Source organism: Phalangium opilio, unplaced genomic scaffold (genome assembly GCF_054372755.1).
Source record: "Phalangium opilio isolate 3A_F unplaced genomic scaffold, DU_Popi_V2 ptg000070l_1, whole genome shotgun sequence".
Classification (NCBI taxonomy): domain Eukaryota; kingdom Metazoa; phylum Arthropoda; class Arachnida; order Opiliones; family Phalangiidae; genus Phalangium; species Phalangium opilio.
This window is the reverse complement of record NW_028324182.1, coordinates 2,190,507-2,214,636: the sequence shown is the minus strand read 5'-3', so window position 1 is coordinate 2,214,636 and position 24,130 is coordinate 2,190,507. Positions and strand designations below refer to the sequence as shown.

The 24,130-nt window shown below is 37.6% G+C and overlaps 2 protein-coding genes and 1 long non-coding RNA gene across 16 annotated transcripts; all 3 read right to left on the bottom strand.

The window, feature by feature from the left end:
- Window positions 1–5,875: 5,875 nt before the first annotated feature.
- Window positions 5,876–8,706, bottom strand: LOC149661039 (dietary and metabolic glutamate transporter-like). Its single transcript, XM_089842433.1, has 2 exons — window positions 8,447–8,706; window positions 5,876–7,508 (listed from the first exon to the last, which is right to left on the bottom strand). Exons 1-2 carry the CDS (start codon window positions 8,463–8,465, stop codon window positions 7,303–7,305), a joined length of 225 nt encoding a protein of 74 aa, XP_089698559.1. The 5' UTR covers window positions 8,466–8,706; the 3' UTR covers window positions 5,876–7,302.
- Window positions 8,707–10,408: 1,702 nt separating this feature from the next.
- On the bottom strand, window positions 10,409–22,798 carry LOC149661037 (putative transporter slc-17.2). 14 transcript variants are annotated; one of them, XR_016368764.1, is made up of 6 exons: window positions 21,608–22,798; window positions 21,336–21,543; window positions 12,569–13,143; window positions 11,482–11,716; window positions 11,272–11,397; window positions 10,735–11,090 (listed from the first exon to the last, which is right to left on the bottom strand). XR_016368764.1 is itself a non-coding variant. In XM_089842429.1 (5 exons), exons 4-5 carry the CDS (start codon window positions 21,537–21,539, stop codon window positions 10,761–10,763), a joined length of 534 nt encoding a protein of 177 aa, XP_089698555.1. In that variant the 5' UTR covers window positions 21,540–21,543; window positions 21,608–21,667; window positions 21,761–21,837; window positions 21,911–22,798; the 3' UTR covers window positions 10,731–10,760. The 14 variants fall into 14 exon arrangements, 9 of the variants coding, with proteins under 9 accessions (XP_089698550.1, XP_089698555.1, XP_089698553.1 ...); XM_089842429.1 differs by lacking the exons at window positions 11,272–11,397; window positions 11,482–11,716; window positions 12,569–13,143 and having other exon boundaries at window positions 10,731–11,090; window positions 21,608–21,667; window positions 21,761–21,837; window positions 21,911–22,798; XR_016368763.1 differs by lacking the exon at window positions 12,569–13,143 and having other exon boundaries at window positions 10,742–11,090; window positions 11,326–11,397.
- On the bottom strand, window positions 19,506–21,329 carry LOC149661038 (uncharacterized). Its single transcript, XR_016368767.1, has 2 exons — window positions 20,850–21,329; window positions 19,506–20,814 (listed from the first exon to the last, which is right to left on the bottom strand). It is a non-coding gene; the product is annotated as an uncharacterized LOC149661038 (long non-coding RNA).
- Window positions 22,799–24,130: the final 1,332 nt, after the last annotated feature.

Below are 24,130 nucleotides of genomic sequence, written 5' to 3'. Positions count from 1 at the left end.
GGTTCACTAGGGTTTAAGTCACGTAATGGACGGACATGTTGGTCAAAGTTGGTTTTGCTCGCTATTCGTCGCTGACGTTGTTTTTGAACGACGTGCGGGACGACCTTGGGACGAAGTTGCGAGTGCGAATACGGTAAAGCAGAGCGTAGACGGCGTGACATTAGTCGTTGGGCCGGACTGGAATTAATGCCTTCAGTGGGAGTGTTCCTCCAATCTAATAATGCCATATGTAAATCTTCTTTTGACCGTGCATATTTTCGAAGCATAATCTTGGCTATCTTCACGGCAGATTCGGCCTTGCCATTGCCCTGAGCATGGAATGGCGATGATGTGTCATGTCTAAATCCATATAGTGCAGCGAATTCTTTGAATGCTCGACTATTGAACGGGGGTCCATTATCAGAGATAATGACTTCGGGAATCCCGAATCGACTAAAATGTCGCTTACAGCATTCGACAACGGTTTCGCCCGTGGAGTCGGGTAGACGGTCGACTTCCCAATAGTCAGAATAGGTATCCACAAGGACTAGATATTTGTGCGTATCAGTTTGGATGGTAAACAGATCCATTGCAACTTGTTGCCATGGTAGTGTGGCAAGCGGAATAGATAGTAAAGGTTCTTTGGCTTGAGACGCACTAAATTCCTGACAAAGTGAGCATTGTTGGAGAGCAGTACGGATTTGGTTTGTAATCCCGGGCCAATAAACGACTTCTCTGGCCTTGCGTAGACAAGCCTGGACACCACAATGACTAGAGTGTAAGATTTTAATCATTTCGGGACGCATCTTTTTTGGGATTATAACTCTACAGCCTTTGTAAAGTAGACCATCATCAACGGTAAGTTCTTCTCGAAAATTCCAGTAGTCCCGTATTGGTGCAGGTGTGAGAGACTTTGCTGCTGGCCAGCCTGTAGCAATAGTGCGAGATAGTAGTTGAAGGTCGGGATCTTCCAAAGTTTGGTGGCGAATTGCGGCTATACGTGAATTGGACATCCGTAAATAATCACTATGTTGAATATCCTCAAAATACGTAGTGACGTGTTTGTCGCGGGTTAGTTGGAAGACAACAGCCTCCTTGGTTGACTTGGTCGAGGGTAGTAACGGTAGCGGGACTCTTGAGAGACAGTCCGCAATGTACATTTCCGAACCTTTTTTGTATTGGACTTTAAGATTGTAATTCTGCAATTTAAGCAGCATACTCTGGAGACGTTTTGGAGCAGTCAACAGCGGTTTTTTCCAAATCGTTTCCAAAGGTTTATGATCTGTTTCGACCAAAATATTGCTGCGGCCAAGTAAATACTGGTAGAATCTGTGGCAGGCGAATACAATGGCCAAACATTCTTTTTCGATTTGAGCATAGTTGCGTTCTGTGGCAGTGAGTGACTTTGAGGCAAACGCAACCGGTTGTCCATTCTGTAATAATGTAGCTCCTAAGCCAAATTCGCTGGCATCACATTGTATTGTGACGGGTTCTGCTACATCATAATAGCGTAGTACTGGTACACAGCTAGCTAGATTTTTGACGGCTTGAACAGCTTCTGTATGTTGGGGTTCCCATTTCCAAGGAGTGCCCTTGCGAGTTAACTGTCGAAGTGGTTCGGTAAAATTGGATAACTTCGGCAGAAATTTGGCGAGATAGGTTACAAATCCAATGAAACTCTGTAGAGATGTCACATCATGAGGGAGTGGCATATCGTGTATAGCCCTTACTTTTTCAGGGTCTGGTCGTACTCCTTGAGAGGTTAGTAAGTGGCCAATGTAAGGAACTTCTGTCATCCGGAGTTTCATCTTGGACTTGTTCAGTTTTAAGTTGCATTGGCGAGCACGGTCGAAGAGTGCAAGTAAATTCCGATCATGGTCTTGAATAGCCTCGGCTTCCGTGTCGCCACAGCCAATACAGAGAATATCATCCGTGATATTTTCGATTCCGTTTAAACCTTCCAAGACTTCGTTTATGCGACGTTGGTATTCCTCAGGAGAGACTGAGAGACCAAAAGGCATGCGTTTCCATCTATAGCGACCAAATGGAGTCCAAAAAGTGGTCAAGTAGCTACTTTTGTCATCCAAGCGGACCTGCCAAAACCCATTTTTGGCGTCTAGGACGGAGAAAACTTTCGCATTTGCGATCCGAGGGAGAATCTCTTCGATTGTTGGTAATGGATACTTCGGACGTTTAAGCGCAACATTGAGATCCAGTGGATCTATGCAGATTCGCATAGGTCGTGAGGGACGGCTTACTACAACCATGCTAGAGATCCAATCAGTAGGAGTTGTTACTTTTGCAAGAACGTCCATCTTCTCCAGTTCGTCAATTCTTGTCTTAAGAGAGTCTCTGAGCGCAACTGGAACCTTGCGTGGGCGATGCTGGACGGGAGTTACGGTTTTATCTACTTCCAAGTGACAAAATCCCGGTAAGCAACCAAGACCATCAAAGATATCAGCATACTCTTCCAGTATCTTTTCTTTCGTTAATGGGCTTACAAGAGAAGGTTCTTTAAGCGATTGCGGTGCAGTAGTAGAGTTTGGAGATACTGTGAAGATTGTATCCACGGCCGTATGATTAAACTTAATGAGTCCCAACTGTTCACACGTAACGCCTGACAGTAACGGAGTTTTGTCATGTTTTACTACTTGAAATTCCAGAGGAAATTCCTTATCCCTAAAGGTGAATCGAATGGTTGCTACGCCAATGACTTCTAAGACTGAGTCATTATAGCAATGGAGTTGAGTTGTGTCCTTTTCTAGTTGCTTGTGTGTGTCTGGTAAGGAATCATAGAGTTTCTTACTTAAGACATTACAAGTCGATCCACAATCCAGCTGAAATTTAACTTTTGTAGTAGTTCTTCTTTCACTGCTAGGGATATGTAGGACGGTATAATATTTGTTTCCACTCGTAGCTGGTCCAATGGCATAACAAGAGGTGTCTGAGTCTGGCAAATCCTCTTGCTGATATGTATCGACCACATGTACTTGTTTACGATTCTGTTTACGAGAATTGTGTAGTCTCGGCGTTGACTGAGTTGTGTCCGATTTACAGCAACGTGCAAAATGGTTTGTTTGTTGACAGTTACTGCAAGTTTTACCAAACGCGGGACATGCTTGTCTATCTTGAATATGCATGCCTCCGCAATAAGAACAATTGTTTTTGAGCAGTGGTGGTTTTTTCTTCGCTTTTGGTTTGCCTGTATGCTTCGAGGTTTTCTGTACAAGATGTACATTAAGTGGTTCTCCAGGAACCTCACCCAGATTCTTGACTTGAGTACTAGTCAGTTCATTGGTTCGACACATGTCGAGTGCTTTAGCCAATGTAAGTTTCGGTTTGTTTAAGAGTTGAGGACGAAATTTAGTGTCTTGCATTCCAAGGACGAGACGATCACGTATGAATTCTTCGACATGGGCGGCAGCATAACCACAAGTTTTAGCGAGTTTCTTTAGGCGCTGTACGTACTGGTCTATCGATTCAGATGATAGCTGCGATGCGGTGTTAAAGATGTACCGTTCATAGATTTCATTTTTTAGAGGTTCAAAATGTTTTTCTAGTTCAGTTTGTATTAGAGCCACTGTTGCAGACTGGGCTGGCGTTAAAGAAAGATCCTGGTAAATTTGAAAGCAAGGTGTTCCCATTACCGTTAAAAACGTAGCCTTCTGAATGTCTGCAGACTGTGTAGAAAGTCCAGTAGCCTTTTCGTAGTTGTCCCATTGGGCTTTAAATAACTTCCAGTTCGCAAACACATCCCCTTCCAGAGAAACAGCGGAAGGCGGAGGAATATGAGCAACGGGAGGCGACGACATCGGGGAGACGTATACCCGAGGCGTAAAAACAAAGAACTACGTAGTACGGAGACGATAGTTAAGCCTCGGCGCGGAGAAAACTCAAACTGAGGGAAGACGCGAAGGGTAACGAAGCAAAAAGAAAAAGATTGAGCGGGAGAACAGGTCCACTCACTTCTGGCACCATGTTTCGTTTTCTTATATCTTTTACTAACGAATGTTCGATCTAATTACTAAAGACAAATGCTTCGCTAAGTCATACTAGTAACTGTAACAAGATAACAACAGTTCTGTCTTTTAATACTTTCTTTACAAGGATACACTCTATTACAAGGATTTATATATTAGGCGAGAATGATACATGCATAAGCGGGAGATTCAAATACGAAACAGAGTCGTCGGCTGCTTTTTCACCAAGTGAGTGTTTTAGTCGTCAATGTTTATGTTTAAACACTTTAACATTAAATCATGGCGTTTGTGTCAGTACCGAGACAAAAAAATGCAGGAACTAAATGCAATTTTCCGATATTGATAAAGAATGCTAAAGATAAGAGTTGTTATTGTGACTTGAAACCAGAAAATTATACAACTGAGCTAAATCCAATCCACTGATCTCTTAACTGTTTTCTTAACCGAGGCTACTGAGCGAAATATTCGGCTCCTTAAATAGCTCCGATATCATTGGCTAGCTTCCACTACACCCGCTTCCAGGGAAAAACCGGAAAGAAGAGTAAATAAGATTTTCGTTCACGTGGCTGCAGAGCGTCGCATATAATTGGGAAGCCGGCGGCGCGGGAGAAAACGCTGGAGTATAAAAATGAATTGCCTGAGTAACTCATAGGGAGCTAACATATTATTAACTCATGATTCTGTAGATTATTTTTATGAACGTATTAAACCCCATAAAAATATCCATTTTTAAGACTTGATTATGAACCCCATCTTTATAAATGGTCGCTGAAAAATTACTCTCCTAAGATTTGAAAGAAAGAAGTTATTCAAAGATATATTACTTAACATGTTCATTAGGGAATAGCGAGGAGTTAGTCACTTGACTAATCAGGTGTAAAAAATCACTGAAATCGATTCCTTGGTTTCTAGAATTCTTAGAAAATCATCAGTAATCAAAATCATTCTTGTCAGTAATCTAAAGTAAACAGAAATCCCCAATTATCACTGAAAATCACATGCAATCTTGAGAAAAATCGGAAATAGTCACATTATTTACTTGTAATCTTTTCTAATTACCTGGATTATCACACATAATCAATCAAGGAATTCGAAAATCCAAAATAAAAATCATAATTAATTGAAATAGAAATAATCACTGAATTCAAAGAAATTCACGAAGAATCCAGTGGTTTTCACGGCATTCACCAAAAAAATCACCGGAACTCATTGGAATACAAAGAGGAATCACTAGTAATATGCGGCAATAACAGGAAATCAATGTAGAGATTATGGCAGACACCGAAAATAATCGTAATCACAGAAATCAAGGAATTCGTTCAGTAGTCATCGGAATTCACATAAAAATTTAGAAATCAGTTATCTGGTGTACAAAATTTTGGCGAATGACTAGCCCCTCAGGGAAGAGCGTTTAAAATGGGGTTTATACATTCAAGTATCGTTAAGGATTAGATTTAAGACACAGTTTTAACATTTGATTTTTATTTATCTTTATCCAAAGTTCTTTTGCAGCTAATACCGCGACAATGTTCGCACATTGCTGAGAAAACTTATCCCGATCGTCTACATTAATAGTTCTTTACACTTGTTCTGCAGGTTCAGGTAATGAGTGTTAATAGTTCATCTAATGCAGGAGGGAGAGTGGTGTTAATAAGTCTTCGACTTTCGCTATCGCGAACCCATTTCCATTGTTCGAGGATTGAATCTTTTCCTAGCAACTGTTGGTCTTGAAGATACGCTAGAGAAAGAATATAGTTTCGTGGCGTCGGTTGTTGAAGGAAGCTTAGCGAGATCAAACGACTACATGACAGTAAGTGTGGCAATGGTTCTACTATACGTGTAATATCAGCATAGTTCAATAGTGACGTGTAATATGACCATAGTTCAATAGTGACGTGTAATATCAGCTTAGTTCAATAGTGACGTGTAATATCAGCATAGTTCAATAGTGACGTGTAATATCAGCTTAGTTCAATAGTGTAGTGTTATATCAGCATAGTTCAATAGTGACGTGTATTATCAGCATAGTTCAATAGTGACAATTGAATTGTCACTCTAAAAAGCGACAAGAAAACTTTCTTCGGTAGCAGCTATGGCTTCGCTAGAAACAGTATGATCATTAAAAACGGTCAGCTGATTTCTAAGATATCGATTATCTTTCAATAGTTTAAACCCTGTCTTATCATACCAACACCCAGTTACAGCATGTTGCTGAAAGAACTGTTTTCTTAACCTTTTTTCCTCAAATGTCTCGATTTAAGATTCTCTGCTTGGTGTAGTTTTGGTTTCAGGTTTAATGATGAAGACGTTTCAAACTTCCAATTCGGATGTGATAGACTAGCAAAATAACTATGATATTCCGCGACTACAATGGCTAGGAAACTATTTAAACATTGGAATAGGTTCGAGATCCATAGTCCAAGACCCATTCACACCACCCCCTCTCCTGCACCAGACCAACTTTTAATATTATTTACATCTAAATGCGGATCGTCTTGTGTAAAGAAATGTGAATGTAGACGATCCGAATTAGTTTGCTCACCAGTGCTTGGACATTGTCGCGGTATAATCTGCAATTTTTAAGAGATTTTCAGGCTGAGTATGAATATGAACGAAATGTTGGAGATTCGTCTTAAATCTTATCTTTAAAAACACTAGAGTGAATAAACCCCCACATTTAATTATATTCCCTAATCAACATTTTGAGAAATACAACTTTCAGTAACTTTCCTTTCTTTCAGATTTTACGAGAGTAATTTTTCAGTGACCATTTCTAAAGATGGGGTCGGTAATTTATAGTCGGAAATAGTTATTTTTATGTCGTTTAAGGTGTTCATGAAAATTATCCACTCAATAAAGAACTATCGGAAATATTTAATTATCAGTAATATATTTGTCATTTCCAGTAGCAATTTTCGATGAAAATTCAAAGAAATGGTAAATTTCACAGCACTATTTAAGGTTAAGCTTGTGGGAGGAATAAATGAGGATCGATATTTTATTTGGTACATATTCCTTGAAATGAAAAGATCCCCGTTCTACACATTAAAAGAACGGCCTGTTTCTTAATATGAAAGGAAAAATATAAAAAAAAATATTGATTATTTCTTTTTACAAAATAATTAGCATTTAATTAGCCTTAAAACGAGGACTACTGCATCGCCATGTTTACAAGCGTATGCTACCCAGAACCCCTTACCCCAATTCGATCGGTTGAACCAATTCCGTGCGGGTTCTGCCTTGCAGACCCTTCTAATACCAAATAAATGGTTATAACTTTTAAGTAGGAGATCATTTATTTTTTGAAGATTTCCCCGTCTATATTCAGAAAAAAGGCAGCTCTTTAAGAAGCGTATAATGGTAATCTAACTGTGCTTGGTTCCTCTTGTTCTTTAGAACTAATAAGTTCACTCTTTGAAGAACCGCGTTTAAGGCCGCTTGCTAAGGTGAAACATAATCTTACGTTATTCTCGGTTAGTAGTCCAACTACAAATGGCGCTATTATCCCCTGCAAACAAAATACGCTGTTGTAAATTCCAGTCAATGTTCCTGTAATATTTAAACCTCTGTTTAAGAAAAAAAACATCCTTTGAAAAAAAAGCTGAAATACTTTCTCTTAAAATATAGTAGTACTGATATCGGTACCGTTAGTAACACTATATTTTATTTTATTGTCAGTAGTAATATGTAAACGAGATTCTGGAAAATATTTTTCCATGCTCAAGGTCTTCGGAATTTCTTCTGGCGTTTATATTTGTCCCTATACTCGGGAGATCATTTACGTTGTTTACTACCGCTGTTTCGTATTTTAAAGGGTTTCTAAAAGAGGTCGGCGGACCATTTAATTTTTAATTTGAAAAAGTTGTTATTGACGTCACAACCCCCCCTCCCGGTGGTAAGCAAATCGAAAGTCTTTCCTTTCCATGGGCAAAATACTGCGAAGGCATTTTCCTTCTATTGCGTTGTTATTACCAGAGTTTTTTACTATACGTCCACAAAGTGCAAGCTATCTTCACTATTCGCTTTATGCCTGTTTCTTTAGCGGGCTCGGTAGGCTTAGATTACGGGGAGATTGTCATCGGAGCACAATATCCGATTGCATACCATTGGGTCGAATCCCATTGGATCGAAAGTCTTGTTTGATTGAATCCCATTGGACCGCATACCGCAATTTGGGCGGTTTTCAAATCATGAGCTTTCCTTTCATTTCTGTTTTTTTTTAAATTGTTGTTTTTTAAGTTTACATTTATTCGTAAGTAATAATAATCTTTCTTGTTGGAAATTGTCAAACCTAACGAAACCTAACCGAACCAAACCTAACGTAACGAAACCTAACCTAACCTTCGGACAATAAATCGTTTAAAATTTGGCCACAAGTCTACAATTTTACAAATCTGAATGCGGTCCATCAGGATTCTATCCAATGGGAGTATTCCCAATATCCGTGTCAACTCTCCAAATTTCACTGATTTTAATTTATATTTCACCTGAGAAATTAGGAGCCATGTCCAATAAAGCTAAACCAGGTCCAACTATGGTGAGACCGTCGAAGCCCTTCGATAAAATAAGCAAAGTTGACGTTAAAATTAAGTTACATCCAGATGGAATGATACACAGAATGCAGATGGCGGGTAAAATAGAACCTGTAACAAAAGCACAGTGTGACGCAACCTGAATGATTTTTAAATGCAGCAACACGATCTTGTTCGTCTACATCATGAATTTTCTATCTATCTATCTATCTATCTATCTATCTATCTATCTATATATAAGCTAATGGGAATCATTGTGCCTCATATCTTCCGTGTTAGATTATAGGCGGGTTTTGAGGGCTGGGCTTAGGGGTTCTCCGTCACGCATCATAATTCTGACGTCTTTCAAACTGTTATTTCATTATTTGGTCGTTCGCCTATATTCCTATCGCATTAGTAAATGGTATTAAAGTCAAGAGCCCGTATGACTGTGATGCAGCAAAGCGATGTCACTAGCGGGCGCGATGCTCAACGCGCCAGGAGAGATAAATAATTCATGACTCAAAACCTATCATTCATATTGATTACTTTAGGCCCTCCCTGTTATTTGCTTTAAAATTCCTGGTAGAAGACATGCCTGACAGGTTTACAGCATAATTCGTCAACGCTAGCATAAGCTGCATTTCCAAAAAAGATCAAACTGGTTTTGCCGGAGGCTACTATTTAGCAGTAGGTAGTCACTATAATGATCCTGCCAAATCGCAACCAGCTTCGACAATGACAGCTATAAATGGAAGCAAAATCTGTATTATGAAATAACGTCCGTACGTTTTAATTGATTTGACTGACATTAATTAGTAAAATATATGAATGTATGGCTTGGAAAAATATGGCAAGAAAATGGAAGTCAAACATCCTAGCAGGACAACCTTTAACCATTTTAATATAAATTATTACGCTCGAATCACTGCTGGTCGCGTACAATAGAGCATTGGTGTATTTAAACTAATATTGATGACGACCATCAGTTATGTTTCGGGGAAAAGAGTGCTCGAAAATGGCAATTAATAGGTAACGCCAGAAATAAATAATACTTCTCTTCGAGAGAACTGTACCGCTAAGCGGGGTAATAGTAACATTATTCTTCCCAACATCAGAATATTTGAAGCAAGTTTACTAAAACGAATCCCATACGCGATAAATAGTTCCCTCGTCATTTCTCTTATAGCACTTGGGAATTTGCCAAGGCGCGCTAGTTGATTTTTGTCCCACGTCAAAACGAGGTTTGTGGGTTGATTTCTGAGGATTTAGTACTAAACCTTTATAGAATTCACCCTACGGTGTGATGCCCAACTGAAGTTTGATGAGCAAGAGAGCAAACGAAAAGGGTCAATTTGGGAAGAGTCATGTTAAATAACAAAAGTCATAGGAAAATAATATATAACTCCCTTTAAGTGTGAAACGTAGAACATTTTCAAAATCCAGCATTTCCTTCCAAATTTGTCTCGCTTATGCTTTTACGCCCCAAGGGATAAGTTTTGGTACTACGAGTTTAAGGGGGGTGAAACCGCCGTCTAAGGGGTCCGTGAAAAGCACGATGGGCCGGGGAAAGATTTGCCGCACACTCATGAAACTTCTTACCTCGGTTGTCTAAATCAAAAATTCAGACCTTGCTAATTTATTATGATAATTTTCACTTGCACATAGTAACTTAAAATTATCATAATAGTATCTTCAAGACATTTAACGATTTAAGTGCAACATAAAATAAGAAAATTTTCAAAACAAATTTTTTAATCTTTTTCTAATAGGCGGCAATATAAACTTTTTACAAATTTTTATGGAAGGAAATGCTGTTTACATGGATTTAATGGAGAGTTTCAAACACATAGAGAGCTATATATTATTTTCTTAAGATAAAGTAATAAAATAAGAGGATACAGAGTGTTATTCCCTTCTGGTAACGCATTTTTATTAAGCCTCGGTTTCCTCCCAACAGACGTTGATTGTTGGTTGAACAGAGTGAGTGGGGCAGCAGTCGATGGAAGCGGAAGCTGGCGGCAGAGAATTTTTAAATTCTCTCTGCTGGCGGTAGTAAACGACGTTACTCGCGCATGCGCGTTAGCTAAAATTGTTTAACGGAGATAAAAATTCCTACCCCCACTTTCTTTCCCATTTGCCACTGTACGACGGAATTTTTAGCATTAGATCAACACTTCCTCTAACGTTCCTTACTCCCTGGTTCAGTCAAACACTATTTGTTTTTATTTATTTTTGCAGATACAAAGACTGCATAGAAATTGGATCGGAGTTATTATCCCCAAAGTTTTCAAAGAGTTCTTACCGCTGTTGGTTTTTCTTTACCCTGGCCGTTGATAATGTACATCAGTTCTTTTTCAGAGATCCATCGATTGTTAACCGGAAACTCGGAGACAAAAATCAACCAGATGACGAGCCAAAGGAAGCCGACTAGTCCAGGTATGTAGAAAGCGGATGGCCAGCCACCGAAGATATCCGAAGAGCACAAGACCCCAGTTACGAGCGTCCCCAGAGTGACGCCGAAGGACATTCCTGCCGAAACGATGGAAAACTGGGTCGATCTTTCGGACTTTGCAAACCAACGGGAGCAGAGCGTGGATAAACCGGGAAAGAGCAGACCCTATACCACAAAAGAAATAGAAACAAAGTAAATAATGCAAGTTCTCAATAAGTCAGATTTCATTATATCAAAAAAAAATTAAAAATGCATGAGCATGCACATTTGAGACTGGCAACTCGCACAGCCTCTAGCGAAGCTTCTTGTCGCAAGGGAAATAGGGGATAGAACTTGCAAACTTTACTTAGAAGCGTTTGTTCACAGTTTTTTCACCCGGCACCACAGTCTGGAATCGTACTTGCGACTCTAATGCTGCGTGGCAAAAGCGGTAACCACTACGCTATCCTATCCTCTGGTTAAAAAGTCTTCCCTGTAGGTAGTCAGATTTATGGCCACGTGTTTTTATTCTCCGGCCACCTAAACAGGAAACTTGATTGGACTCTTTGATGCTTACCTCAGAAACACCCTCCAAGACGCGAACGCAGATCAAGATTTTGGGGCTGAGTCGAGCGGCAGCTGGAGTTATAAAGGTCAATATGCAAGGTTAAGGCCACGGCGACGGATATAGTTGTTTTTGAGCCGACTATTTCGGCCAAGCGACCGCCAAACAGGTTGGCCACTACGTAACCGTAATAAAATGAACTCAAGATGACTCCTTGCGTGTATTCGTCCCAATCAAATTCCCCTTTCTGCATTAAAATAATTATAACCTTTATTTGTACACTAGCCCCTCACTTCAATAGAAAAATATGGTAAATTCTCCCCAGATGTTGCCGTATTTTTAAAAAGGTGCTTCAAGGAATAGCAGTATAAAATTCGGAACCGAAGAATATGCTAAACCATTTAGATTGATATTACTTAGGGAGGTCGTCTATCGGAGAACAGTTACTGGGGGCAATTCTCTAACTTTTTAAGCGAGTTATCGCTAGTGATCGATAACTATCGTCTAAAGGGTTGATGCCAACATCATGCGTTCTATGAGAGCGCGAGATCTGAATAGGCTATTATTTTAGTGTGTCTTCAAACCTTGAACGAAAATCGTCTGATGTCTCGTGAATTCCGCTCGTGCTAATAAAAACAAGGTGTTTAAATTAAAATTTTACCGTTTTTAATTATCACGAGAGTGGTATTTTATCGAAAGGGTTACGAAGGTCAATAAGTTATCGCTCGGTTTATAACTAAAGACGGTAAAATTTAAAATTGACCACCTTGTTTTTTTAATCAGCACGAGGAGAATTCACGAGACATCCGCCGATATTCGTTCAAGGTTTGACTTGCGATAACTCGGTTAAAAAGTTAGAGAATTGCCTCCACTGTCTGACCGGCGATATGTACACTGTTAAAAAGGGAGCGTGATTTTGGCATTTAAAAATGATAGCAACAGTTCAATTTTGAACAAGCCTATATTGAAGCATTCAGATTTAACGAGAGACATTCAACACACACGTTCAAAACTAACCAAGAGCATTTATTTTTGAACAAACTACCATCATATCGATCAAAACTTAACTTGATCATTTTTATTGAACATCTTATATTACCATTCAAAAATTAATATGTATCCCATTCCATTTTGAATAACCGCTTAAGACTTAAACTAGGATCAAGTTTCATGTAGTTTTGGTTTCGGGTAATTCTTGTCGGGGTTCGAATAAACAGTTACACAATGATTATTAATTTTTGATTTAAAATTTAGTTTTTCGAATAGAATATGAAGAAACAGAATGCTTTGTTGCGCACAAATCTAATTTTTTTCAGAAGTATCGGTTGCAGTAGCGTCGCGAGGGTTTGAAATTTGGGGGCTAAATCTTGGCAAACTATTTGAAAGTTATTATAAGAACTTAACATAAAATATTGCATAATGGGTTCATTGGAAAATGAATAGACCTTTAAAACTATCCGTAAATTTGCGTCAACGTGAAATTATTCGTATTTTAAAGATATACAACCTTTTATTGAATATTGATAAAGACTACGGAACCGATTATGAAGAATTTTCACTCGTCTTAGGTTTATTTTTAGTTTTGGTTAGCTCTTAGTTCACACTATTGGGACTCCCTCCGAAAGAATATGAGACATTTTACTTGTCCTCATCTGCTTTTTCTTCCAAATTTTACTGTTTAATATTGAAAATGTTTTATATATTGCTACAGAATTTTAGGTTGCTAACATTGATTTTTTGGTAGGATTTACAGATTATTTTTTTTGGGGGGGGCTAAGTTTGGAATTTGGGGAGCTATAGCCCCGCCAAAAAAGGCCTTGCGACGCCACTGATCGGTTGCGGTTTAAACAATCTTTAAAAGACACAGTTATGAACTTACATCCTTGCATGCGTGCATCCTACTCTAAAGAGCCTTGCATGCGTGCAGCGTACTCTAAAAAGAGCCTTTCATGCGTGCAGCGTACTCTAAAAAGAGCCTTGCAAGCGTGCAGCGTAATTTAAAGAGCCTTGCATGCGTGCAGCGTACTTTAAAGTGCCTTGCATGCGTGCAGCGTACTTTAAAGTGCCTTGCATGCGTGCAGCGTACTTTAAAGTGCCTTGCATGCGTGCAGCGTACTCATGCTTGCAGCGTACTCTAAAGAGCCTTGCATGCGTGCAGCGTACTCTAAAGAGCCTTGAACTAATAACAGCCAAATTGTCTATTTCATTTTCCATTTTCGATTTATATTCGATTGTCAAATAAGAAAACTGCATTTTTGGAACTAATTTTCACATTTTAAACTATTTTATACTTTTGTTGAAGAGACAAGCTTTTGAAATTTCTTAAATATCACCATTTAAATCTAAGGTTAGTATTGTAAACAGGCCGATATGTTGTCAGTACGGTTCACCGATATGACATTTTAACCGTTAAACCAGTCCCTGGTTAATTTACGGATACATCTTTTAATAATCGATCGATGTCGGTTTTATTGGGTGAATAATCGATTGTCTCGTCGAATTGAAATGACATAGGCTAACTTATGATATCCGCCATCACAACATATTCTTTTTTATGAAAAAATAGGAGAAAACCTGGCTTCGTACTCCGGGCAATTCAAGATGAGATCATAGCATAGAAAATTCCCAACCGAGAATTGGGAATAATTTCCAGGAGATGAAAAATATAATTATGGATACAACTAATAGTAATCATTCAACATAAATCTAGGCGAATACAGAGGGAAGAGCTAGACTAATAATAATGCTTGACGAATTTTATGTGGTAAATAATCTACCTCGCTGGGCGTTGCACCTTGTGTACCCTACCTCGCTTTGATCCCAAAAATTAAAATCACAGATAGAAAGACATCTGAATTATGACTACTAAGTTCTCAAGTCCGATCCACAAAACTCGCATAGAAATAAACATAGGATATATGGAGGCAAAATGATTCCTATAAAATGAATGTATTCCTGTTATGTCTCTGCAAGCCTTGCTTTTTTGCCGCGTTAAAATAATTGAATAATGAGCGTAGCCTATTAAAAAAAGTCAAATTAGAGAGTGCCGATAGAGAAATAGTAGTGGTCTTGTTTATATTCCCCCCGAAACCCCCAAATTTATAAATATAAATTCCATTGTATCTAAACTGTAAAAATGTTGTGCAATGATTCAATAAAAAAATTAGACAAGCCCGACCGTGTTTACGTAAAATAAAAACGGATTGAAGGGGATAAATTCTTTTGTTAAGTTTCAGCCTGGACCCCCTTAAGATCACAAGCCACACACCTGGAAAGTTCCAATTAAATAAAGGACAAAATAAATTGAAATGTATCTAAAAAACTGATGAAATGGAATAAAATCTTTTGTTAGGGACCATGATCATCCACGTATACCAAAGCCATAAATGACTTTGAGGAATCATAGTTGTGCAAGACGAAATTGAAAATAGTACTTTTTTTTAATAATTTTGATAAATTTAGCTAAGGTTTATCTTAAATCGTGTCGGTAAAATACAATGTAAACGACTGATTTCGTGTGGGTGTTTATTTAATTTCCCATAAGAAATTTTAAATGATCGATTTTGTTTCGGTTGATTTTTACTTCTAATACGAAAGGCCTTGCGAATGATGCTTCTTACTTTACCCTTTTATGTTATCCACAAATATTTGATTACACGGCCGATAATAGTAAGTATTAATGAAAGATAATGCTTCGGTCTAATGATATATTGACATTGATTTCTGCTAACGCTACAAAAAGATCTTAAACTTATTGTGATTTGTCCGGATAATGCCCTCGTGGCCAACACCTGGAATCAATTAAATGTTTGACCACCTGGTAGGATTCGTCACCAATTAACAAAGCAATAAATCATTCTAAATACATCTTCCATTCATGACAATTCAATACAAATGGCTCGACCACGCCCCCAAAGGGACTTAAATTTAGACACGTCTGATAATGTTTACGTAAAAATAAAAAACAGATGGGAATAACTTCTTTTGTTAAGGTTCAGCCCCGCCCCATGATGTCATATAACCTACACCTGGTGGGCGGCCAAAAGATTATTTTGGAAACTATAGAGTCAAACGTGCTGAAGGGAAACACATGACACGGACGGGTCATCTAAACTGCCGTCATTGTGATGGAACTTCAAAAGACGTGCCTGACTACGGCCAACTAAATTATTTATGCACATCGCGTGACTGCAAACACTTGAGACGGTGTGTTTTAGTCCAATCTAAACAAGATGACCCAGTCATATAGTTTTTACCGCCTTCTAGTGACAAGAATTAGTATTACTATATGCATTATAAGATGACCCCAGCTAATTTAGCATTTCGGGTTTTTTTTTCATTGTTTGTAAAATAGCATTCCTATTATGAATAAAATCAATCTAGTAATAAACTACAGTAACTTACTTTTTAGGTTCATTTTAAACTTAACCTACAGAACTTTATCTTAATTAAATTACAGAATAATATTTTTTAAACTAGGGTCGGTACTGGTAAATTTGAACGATTCTATTTTTTCTTTAACATTTTGTAGCTAATTTTTGGGCGGCTTAAATTCCTTTTAAAAGGGCTCTATTTGTAGATTGAATATTGAGGATTACGATAAAAATGGTATGAACATTGTAGGAATACGTGGATGAAAGATACGAACCTATATACACACCAACTCGGACTAATCAACTTAAGTTGATGCCAATTTTAGGTGTTGCTTAATACAATACCATCGGGGAATAAGCTCTAGGAAGAGTTAAAATAATCCCACGATAACAAACCTTTAATCGTTAGATAGATCACGTTTTTCACTATAAAATTGATATTAATATCTGTGGTTTCGATTCGGAATTCGATTTTAGAGTTGGAAAAAACCAGATAAAAATTCAATTGTTTCAAGGTTAATTAGAATCCTTTTTAAGCTATTTTACTAAAAAATAAAAGTAAAAGTTATAATATTAACTTTAAAATACATCATTGACCCAAAAAAGACTCAAATTTCGCGCCATTAGTAAGTTTATCAATTTAGCGGTAAGAGGGCGGTAGCTACGACTACTTATTGGGCGGGAAAGCGAGAAAACGAGACAGCTGTTATGCGAGGTATCGAAATAAATAGGACTTCTCAACAAATTATTGAACATTTTGACTCGGGTATTGATTTAACTATATTATCCTATTATCACTTATCACATCTGCGTAAACTTTAATCTAGGTGCATGGATTTAGGCCCTACGTAATGGTAGCTCCTTCAGGGTTGCCACGGAATTTTCAGAACCAAATTCCCTGACTTTTCCAGGTTTTCCCTGACCTTTTTCTCAGATTTTCCCTGACCTTTTAGGCCGAAAAAGTGAATGTTTACTGCACGTTTTAAGTGGTTATAATTAAATAAACTCTCAACATTAAATTTTCCCATGTATTTGTTGCACCAATACAAATAAGAAACATTTTAACTATAAATAACAGTCTAAAAGAGCATTTACTTTACAAAAACAATTCTAGACATTTTTAAGGATTAATCTAGAGTTTTCTGTGTTGAGAGAGGATGAGGAGAAACTTTCATTACTCTTTCAATAAAGACTTATTCCCAGAAGTTTTACCCACTAAATCAAATTCCCTGACTTTTCCCTGACCTTTTCGGGCCATTTTTAAATTCCCTGACTTTTCCAGATTTTCCAGGATTTCCAGGTACTGTGGCAACCCTGTCCTTTCCTAGGGCCTTTTTTATTCCTCCCATTTGATTATCATTGTTGTTCACATTTGGGTCCAGTGTTCAGTCACTACCTCCTTCAGTATTTAGGGTCAGGGTGTTTACATTTACCAGTGATTGTTCACAATTGGGGTCCTCCGAGGGGATTGGGAAATAGGATATTGTGCAAAATTTAAGAGAGTTAAAAAGCTGAAAACATAGCGAATTGTGTATAAAGAATCATATTTCATATCCTGAAAGTTTCTGGTGTCTAACGTTAGCTCCACGGAAGTTATTCAAATATTTGCAAAAAGTGTCCATAATTACCAGTACCAACCCTATAGTAACTTCCTCAATCGGTTAGTTTTAAACTTAACTAAACTACATCATTATTTGTAAAGTTATCATAAACTATAGTATCATGATAATATTAATTAAATTAAAGTATAATATTAATTAAATTAAAGTATAATATTAATTAAATTAAAGTAAATTCCTCAATTAACTTACTTGAAACATCATTATTTATAATTATCATTAATCTCACTCGTGAATTTATATTTATTTTAATCTTAATTAAATTACAGAATAATATATATTGAACTATTGTAACTTCCTCAATTTTAATTAAATTAAAGTATAATATTAATTAAATTAAAGTATAATATTAATTAATCTACAGTGAATTCCTCAATTAACTTACTTGAAACATCATTATCTATAATTATCATTAATCTCACTCGTGAATATATATTTATTTTAATCTTAATTAAATTACAGAATAATATATATTGAACTATTGTATCTTCCTCAATCGGTTAATTTTAAACTTAATTAAACTACATCATTATTTATAAAGTTATCATTAATCTCACTTGTAAACGTGGACTGCTCGCTTAACTAAGTAGAGTAGCAGACGAGTTTTCAAGAGACGATATCATTGGTTAACTCATGGTGAACTTTGCCTGCTAATTCGTTTCTCTCTACATTCAAGACTGATAAGGTTTTAGGCAAAGAACTCTAAGCTTCAGACGTGACTTTGAGGCCGACTTAACGTCATATTAACGTGGTAGTGGGCGATTATTTAATTTCTCTCTCTTAGCGCGAAACGCCGCAAACGCGCCTAGACTCGATATGGATTTCTATCCCAGCTCATATCTTATGAAAGGAAAGGTTTATACAAGAATTCGGTGGCGCTTTCGTAGCGTGCCGGGTTTCCGAACTGTAGCGTTAACGTTGGTACGTTCGAATCCCGTCGGGGATTTGGAAATTTGCGAAATAAAATAACATGAAGGTTAGCTACCCTCGGTCCATCTGTTAGCGTTTTAGAGCATTATTTATGAATTATGAATAAATTTGAATAAATTAACGCGAAAAGGCGGGGTTAAGACGCCCAACCAGCCGTAACATAGGATATAATGGGGGAAAAAAGGGGGTAATATAGGGGGAATGGCACTAAAAAAGGGGGAAAAGGGGGGAAAAGAGGGGGGAAAGGGGGAAAAAGTGGGGGTGAAAGGGGTAAAAGTGGGGGTAGTAAATCTTCGGTATAAATGCATTAGTTTTTAGCCCATCAATAGATGGCGCTAAAAACTAAAAACATTGTCTGTATGTCGACCCATAGGGATTGAAGACATCTTGACGAGCGAAACTTTTGTGCTCTGTCCGGTGAGTTTAAACAGCGGATGAAGGGCTTGTGTCCATGTTATGATAAGAGAGATGATTCACCAGAGATTTAAATCAGGTACGGCAGTGACTTTCGAAATGAAATAGAATTGTGGAAGCATCATAGTTAATTCAAAGCAACTTGTGCGTCATAAAAAGGGTGTGTCACTTTGCATTATAACAATGTCGGTATCTTATTAAATATTCATGTGTGCTTTAGTTAATTTGTCACGGCTATATTTTTAGATATATTTTTAGATCCCACTTTTGTTAAGAAATACATTTCATTTTATAAATTCACAGTTTTACTAATTATTCCCAAATGGTTACCTGCTCTCGGGTAGGTCTGAGAATCCTTTCTTACGCTTATTCCTACGGCGGTATCCTCAGTACTTGGCTTCTCAAAGAACCCCATTTTATCGCAGTCATTCATTCTCCCTATCTCTCTTTTGTATCTACGAAGAATGTCCTAGCGAAAGTTTGTACATATATCGGGTTAAGCAACTTTATTTTAATTTTGTCGGTTTAGCCCATTTGAACTTCATTTTCGAATGGATCTGTTATTTTTTTTTTGTATTTTTGTATTATCTCTATACTTGGAAAGTTGGAACATTCGTGTCTTCGCGGTGCCACTTAATGCTACCTGGTACCACTAATTAATTGTTCTCTGTCATGACACATTTGGTGCCGAGAAATCTACTCTCTTTCTTTCTCTCTCTCTCTCTCTCTCTCTCTCTCTCTCTCTCTCTCTCTCTCTCTCTCTCTCTCTCTCTCTCTCTCTCTCTCTCTCTCTCTCTCTCTCTCTCTCTCTTCGATCTTTGAACCTTTACCGGAGTTCGGAGAACTAAACTACTTAGATCAAATTCTTGTACATGATTGGCTAAAGAGAAAGTGCCCGCGAAAAAGATGATTTGAGGGACTGAACTTGGAGGTCGAGAAGAATTACTTTTTGACGAGGACTCGACTAGGAAGGAGAGCAAGGCTTTGCTGCTTCTGGACAACGACAAGGAGAGACTTAGACGTTTTCGAGTGGCCCAAGACTTAGAAGATTCTAAGAGGACCGAAGAGCCTCGAGTCATAGCCGTTTTGGAGGAAAGAGTGACCAGTCCAGGGACATAGTAGTTCCGAAGAACCACATACCAGTCAGTCTCCCGTCAGCTAATCCGGCTTCGGGTTAACGAACTACGCATTACGAAATTTGCGCGCGTTCACTTCGTGCGCGTGAAAGAAAAGAGAGAGAGAGCCAACGTTTGGGTATCGTTAAACAATTTTAATTCGAACCGTAAAGTGTTACTATTATTTTGGGAGCTTGTGTGCATGCGAATATTATTTTGGGGTTCCTTTTATATATATATCTATATATCTGTATAGTGTGCATGTTAATATTATTTTGGGGGTTAATGTAAATAGAATACGGGGATTTAAATTAATCGTTTATTGTTTGTTAACAGGGCCTTCTGCCTTGGTTAGGTATTTTAATGCTATTAAATTTGATTTCGTTTGGACATTTAAACCAGTTCTAGTTATTACTCCTATATTCATACCCTAGACTTTAAGTGAACCCACAGTTAGATTACGGGAAACCTAGTATTTTATGTTTTCCGCTAGTTCAGGGAAACCAGGAAAAGCGGTTACAAATTTGTTTCTAATCAGCAACTTGTGCATAGTAAAATTGGTGTTTTTTAGGTAGTACTATATAAATTCCTGTATTTTAATCAATATTCATGTGTATTTTAGGCAGTATTCAGCTATAACGTTTGCGTGTATTTTACATAAATCCCGTGTTATTTAGTATTGTTCGTATGACCTTGTGAATGATAAAAATGGTGTTTTTTTAGGTAGTATTGTATTAATCAATATTCATCTGTACTTCAGCAGTATTCTTATGAAAAATCGGTATTAATATTTCTATGAAAAATCAGTATTTCGTGCGCAATAAATGTTCCTAAGTCTAATACAAACTCGGATTCTTCCGCCTATACAACTAGAATAACCTAGCATAAGCCTATCTTTATTTTTAGGATCTACCATAGAATAAGCCTACAATAGCAAAGGCAATCTTTCAAGATCTAATATAGCATAAACCTACTAGTATCTACCATAGTTAAGCAAGCATAAACCTCTCTTTCAGGATCTACAATTGCACAAGCCTATCTTTCTCAGGATCTACGATAGCATAAGCCTATCTTGACAGGTATCAATTACATCATCAAAAAATCCACAACCAGGTGGCGCAACAATCGAAAACATGCACCACCAAGGACGCAAAAAGTCTGCGCCAAAAATCCACCACCAGGTGGCGCAACAATTAAAATTTCCCGCCAACACATTATAGGCACGTCATAAATTCCCCCCACTACGTCACCCCAACGCGCATTATGGCCATATAACCTGGGTTTTACCCCCCTAAAGGGGAAAGGAAGGGGTAAAACGTGGGTTATACGGTCGTTCTTACTCTCTCATGGGCCTAATTCCTGTTACCAGGAGATGGATCAAAATTATTGAACATAAAAAGGAGCAAAATCTCTACCTTGACACGAAATAGTGATTCCGAATGGGCTGTTAGATTTTTTTGAGATTGGCACGTTTCAATTTGACTTTGATTGACTACAGGTGGCGGCGCTGTTTTTAATGTCATTGAAACGATTGCCACGCTCATGTTCGCCCTCAGCATGAAGACCACAGTGAAGGCCATACATCCCAGGAAAGATACGATGTAACGAAACATCATCATAAATCTAGATTATTTTTATTATTAATATTTTTTATCACACGGAGCGGCTAGAGATGTAGGTAATTTACCTTCTGTAACTCACCGGTAATTTACCAAATACAACCGCAAATTACCAGTTTATATCTAACCTTAATTTTGCAGTGAAAAATTACCGTTGTAATTTTGGCGCTCACAGTCGAAGACTTTTGCAAAACCAGGTAAAAATAAGAATACTAGACTACCAGGGACTATGAAAAAATTTTCGGAGTTCAGTTTTCACACAATTTCCCATTAGTTCGCACATTTTAATGCACATAAACTACGTATAAACAAGAGAAAATAGAAGAGAGTATAATACTTGGGTGAAAATTATCTTTAGCTCTGATTTCTACCTCGTTTGAGGGTCATCCTGTTTTTTACCCCCTAAACATTAAAGTAGGCAATCAGAGGACAAGAGGTTATTTATAGCGTTTTTATTTTGGCACACGACATCATACTGCCTCTAATGCATAAGGAGGGTTTTTTGATTGGCCGGTAACATTTTTCGTATTGTGTTTGCTGCTTTGAAATTTTGACAGTGAACTGAAATTCGGGCCCTAATTTTGTGGTTAAAATTTCAAAAAGATCCATCTAATAGTTAATTCTAACATGTTCTGCTACTAAGCCCTCTCAAAGAAGTCAGAGTTTCAGAAGTGATTGGGAAAAAATGTTTCTTAGACGCAAGTGTACGTTACCAAAAATTGTTTCAATCTTACGATTATGGGTCGTGGTTCTGGTTTTATAGAGGATCCTATTCTCAGGCTTTTTATTTTATAAGGCTTTATTGTTAAATTAATTAATATCAATTCTGGTTAAATACGTAACACCAGGAGTTTATATTAAGACCCCTTCGGGGGTTATTATGAACACCTGGTAGCATAATTTTTTTTATTAAGTAAAGCTAAATATATTTAATGGCTCTCATTTTGACACAACTGCAACCGTATAGATTTATTAATTTTGTAACATTTCTCATTTCTAATTATTTAAATTCAAAGCACTGTATTAATTTCTGCAGGTGAAAACCATTGCTGTTTATTGGTCTTTTAACATGCTTTCCAAATTTTCGACATACGAACATAGCTTGAGGTCGCGTTTTTATAAAGACGTTTATAACACTATTTTCTTTAATTAAATGATATTAATTTTGGTTTATGTTAAATATGTAACACACTTTTAAGTCGCATAGAAGCAAAGGTAAACAAATACTGAGCTGCCAGACTGCCTATTACACAACAAGGTTGGCCATTCTCGGTTATGAGAAATGTATCCTTGTCATATGGATCTATGTTTGGCCTGTTACGAGTCCCAGGACTCCCAACTGAAGTTAAGAAGATCAGTCTTGGAAATAGCACAGGTCCATAACCAGTTTATTAATTGCTCGGACCAGTTTTTTTATTCGAAATCCGGCGGTTACTGGTCCTTAGGAACAGTTTATTATTTGTGAACTTAAATAAAAGTTCAGGAGGGACCAGTTTACAAATCCTGGTCAGTATATTTCTACTCCACTGATATAGACTCCTAGCCTTGACTGGTTCTCAAGTTGGGTTGGAAATAAGGTGAATTTTGTTGGTGGTCCTCGGGACCAGCGAACCCTCATGTTGGAATTATTAAACTGGTCCTTGGGACCAGCGAGCCTCGCATTAATTATTATTTTACCGGTCCCGCTATAAATTGAATTTCTAAAATGGTGAGAATAAAAAGTACGTAAAGACTCAAAAGTAAAGAAGCTGAAAATTCTAATTGATTTAGAATTTTTTACGAAAAAGAAGCGTATCAAAATTAAAAACAGTAAACTTTTATTTCTTATCACAATTTTTCAACTAGTTGCCACTAAATATCAATCAACATGTCTAATGATATTTGAAGTTCTTAATCCTTATTCCTTATTGAATTTTACATAAATTCGATGGCAATAGGGAGAGGGCAAACCCATTCTTGTCACGTCATAGGCTTATATCTCTTACCTCGATTCCATCCCCCTAACGGGGTAATTTCAGTATCGCGCCTACAAACGCTCCAATAAGTAGAGGTATAAAATGACGTCGGATGTTCTTTCCCTCCCTGAAAAACGCCCTCTCCCTATAGACCAATAGGTTTATAGGTTTATAGGTTTATAGGCTTATTACAGAAGCCGTACAAAGTACACCCCTTTATAACGGGGCGGCTCCTATGTTGGAGGAGCTCAGCAATAAAATAAAATACAATAAAACTGAATACAAAGTGGTAACATAAGATTGAAAACTTGAAATGATGAGTAATAATTAAATGAGACACGCACAAACGTATAGGTCACTTCTTTATGGGCGAAAAAATTGCCAGCCATCAAACCCAAATACGAAAATTTCCCACAGAGAAACAAACTTCCAGGGGCACACCTACATACTGAATAATTTCCCTGTCGCCACACAACAACACTAGAGGCAGCCCAAGCTCACTGCATCTGAGAGGCTAGCCAACTCGGTCATGCCTCTAGCGGTGTCTCCTGACATGATTGAAATTATCCACTATAGAGACGTGCCCCTGGTAGTTTGTGTCCCTGCATGTATTATTCGTAATGGTCTATATCTACT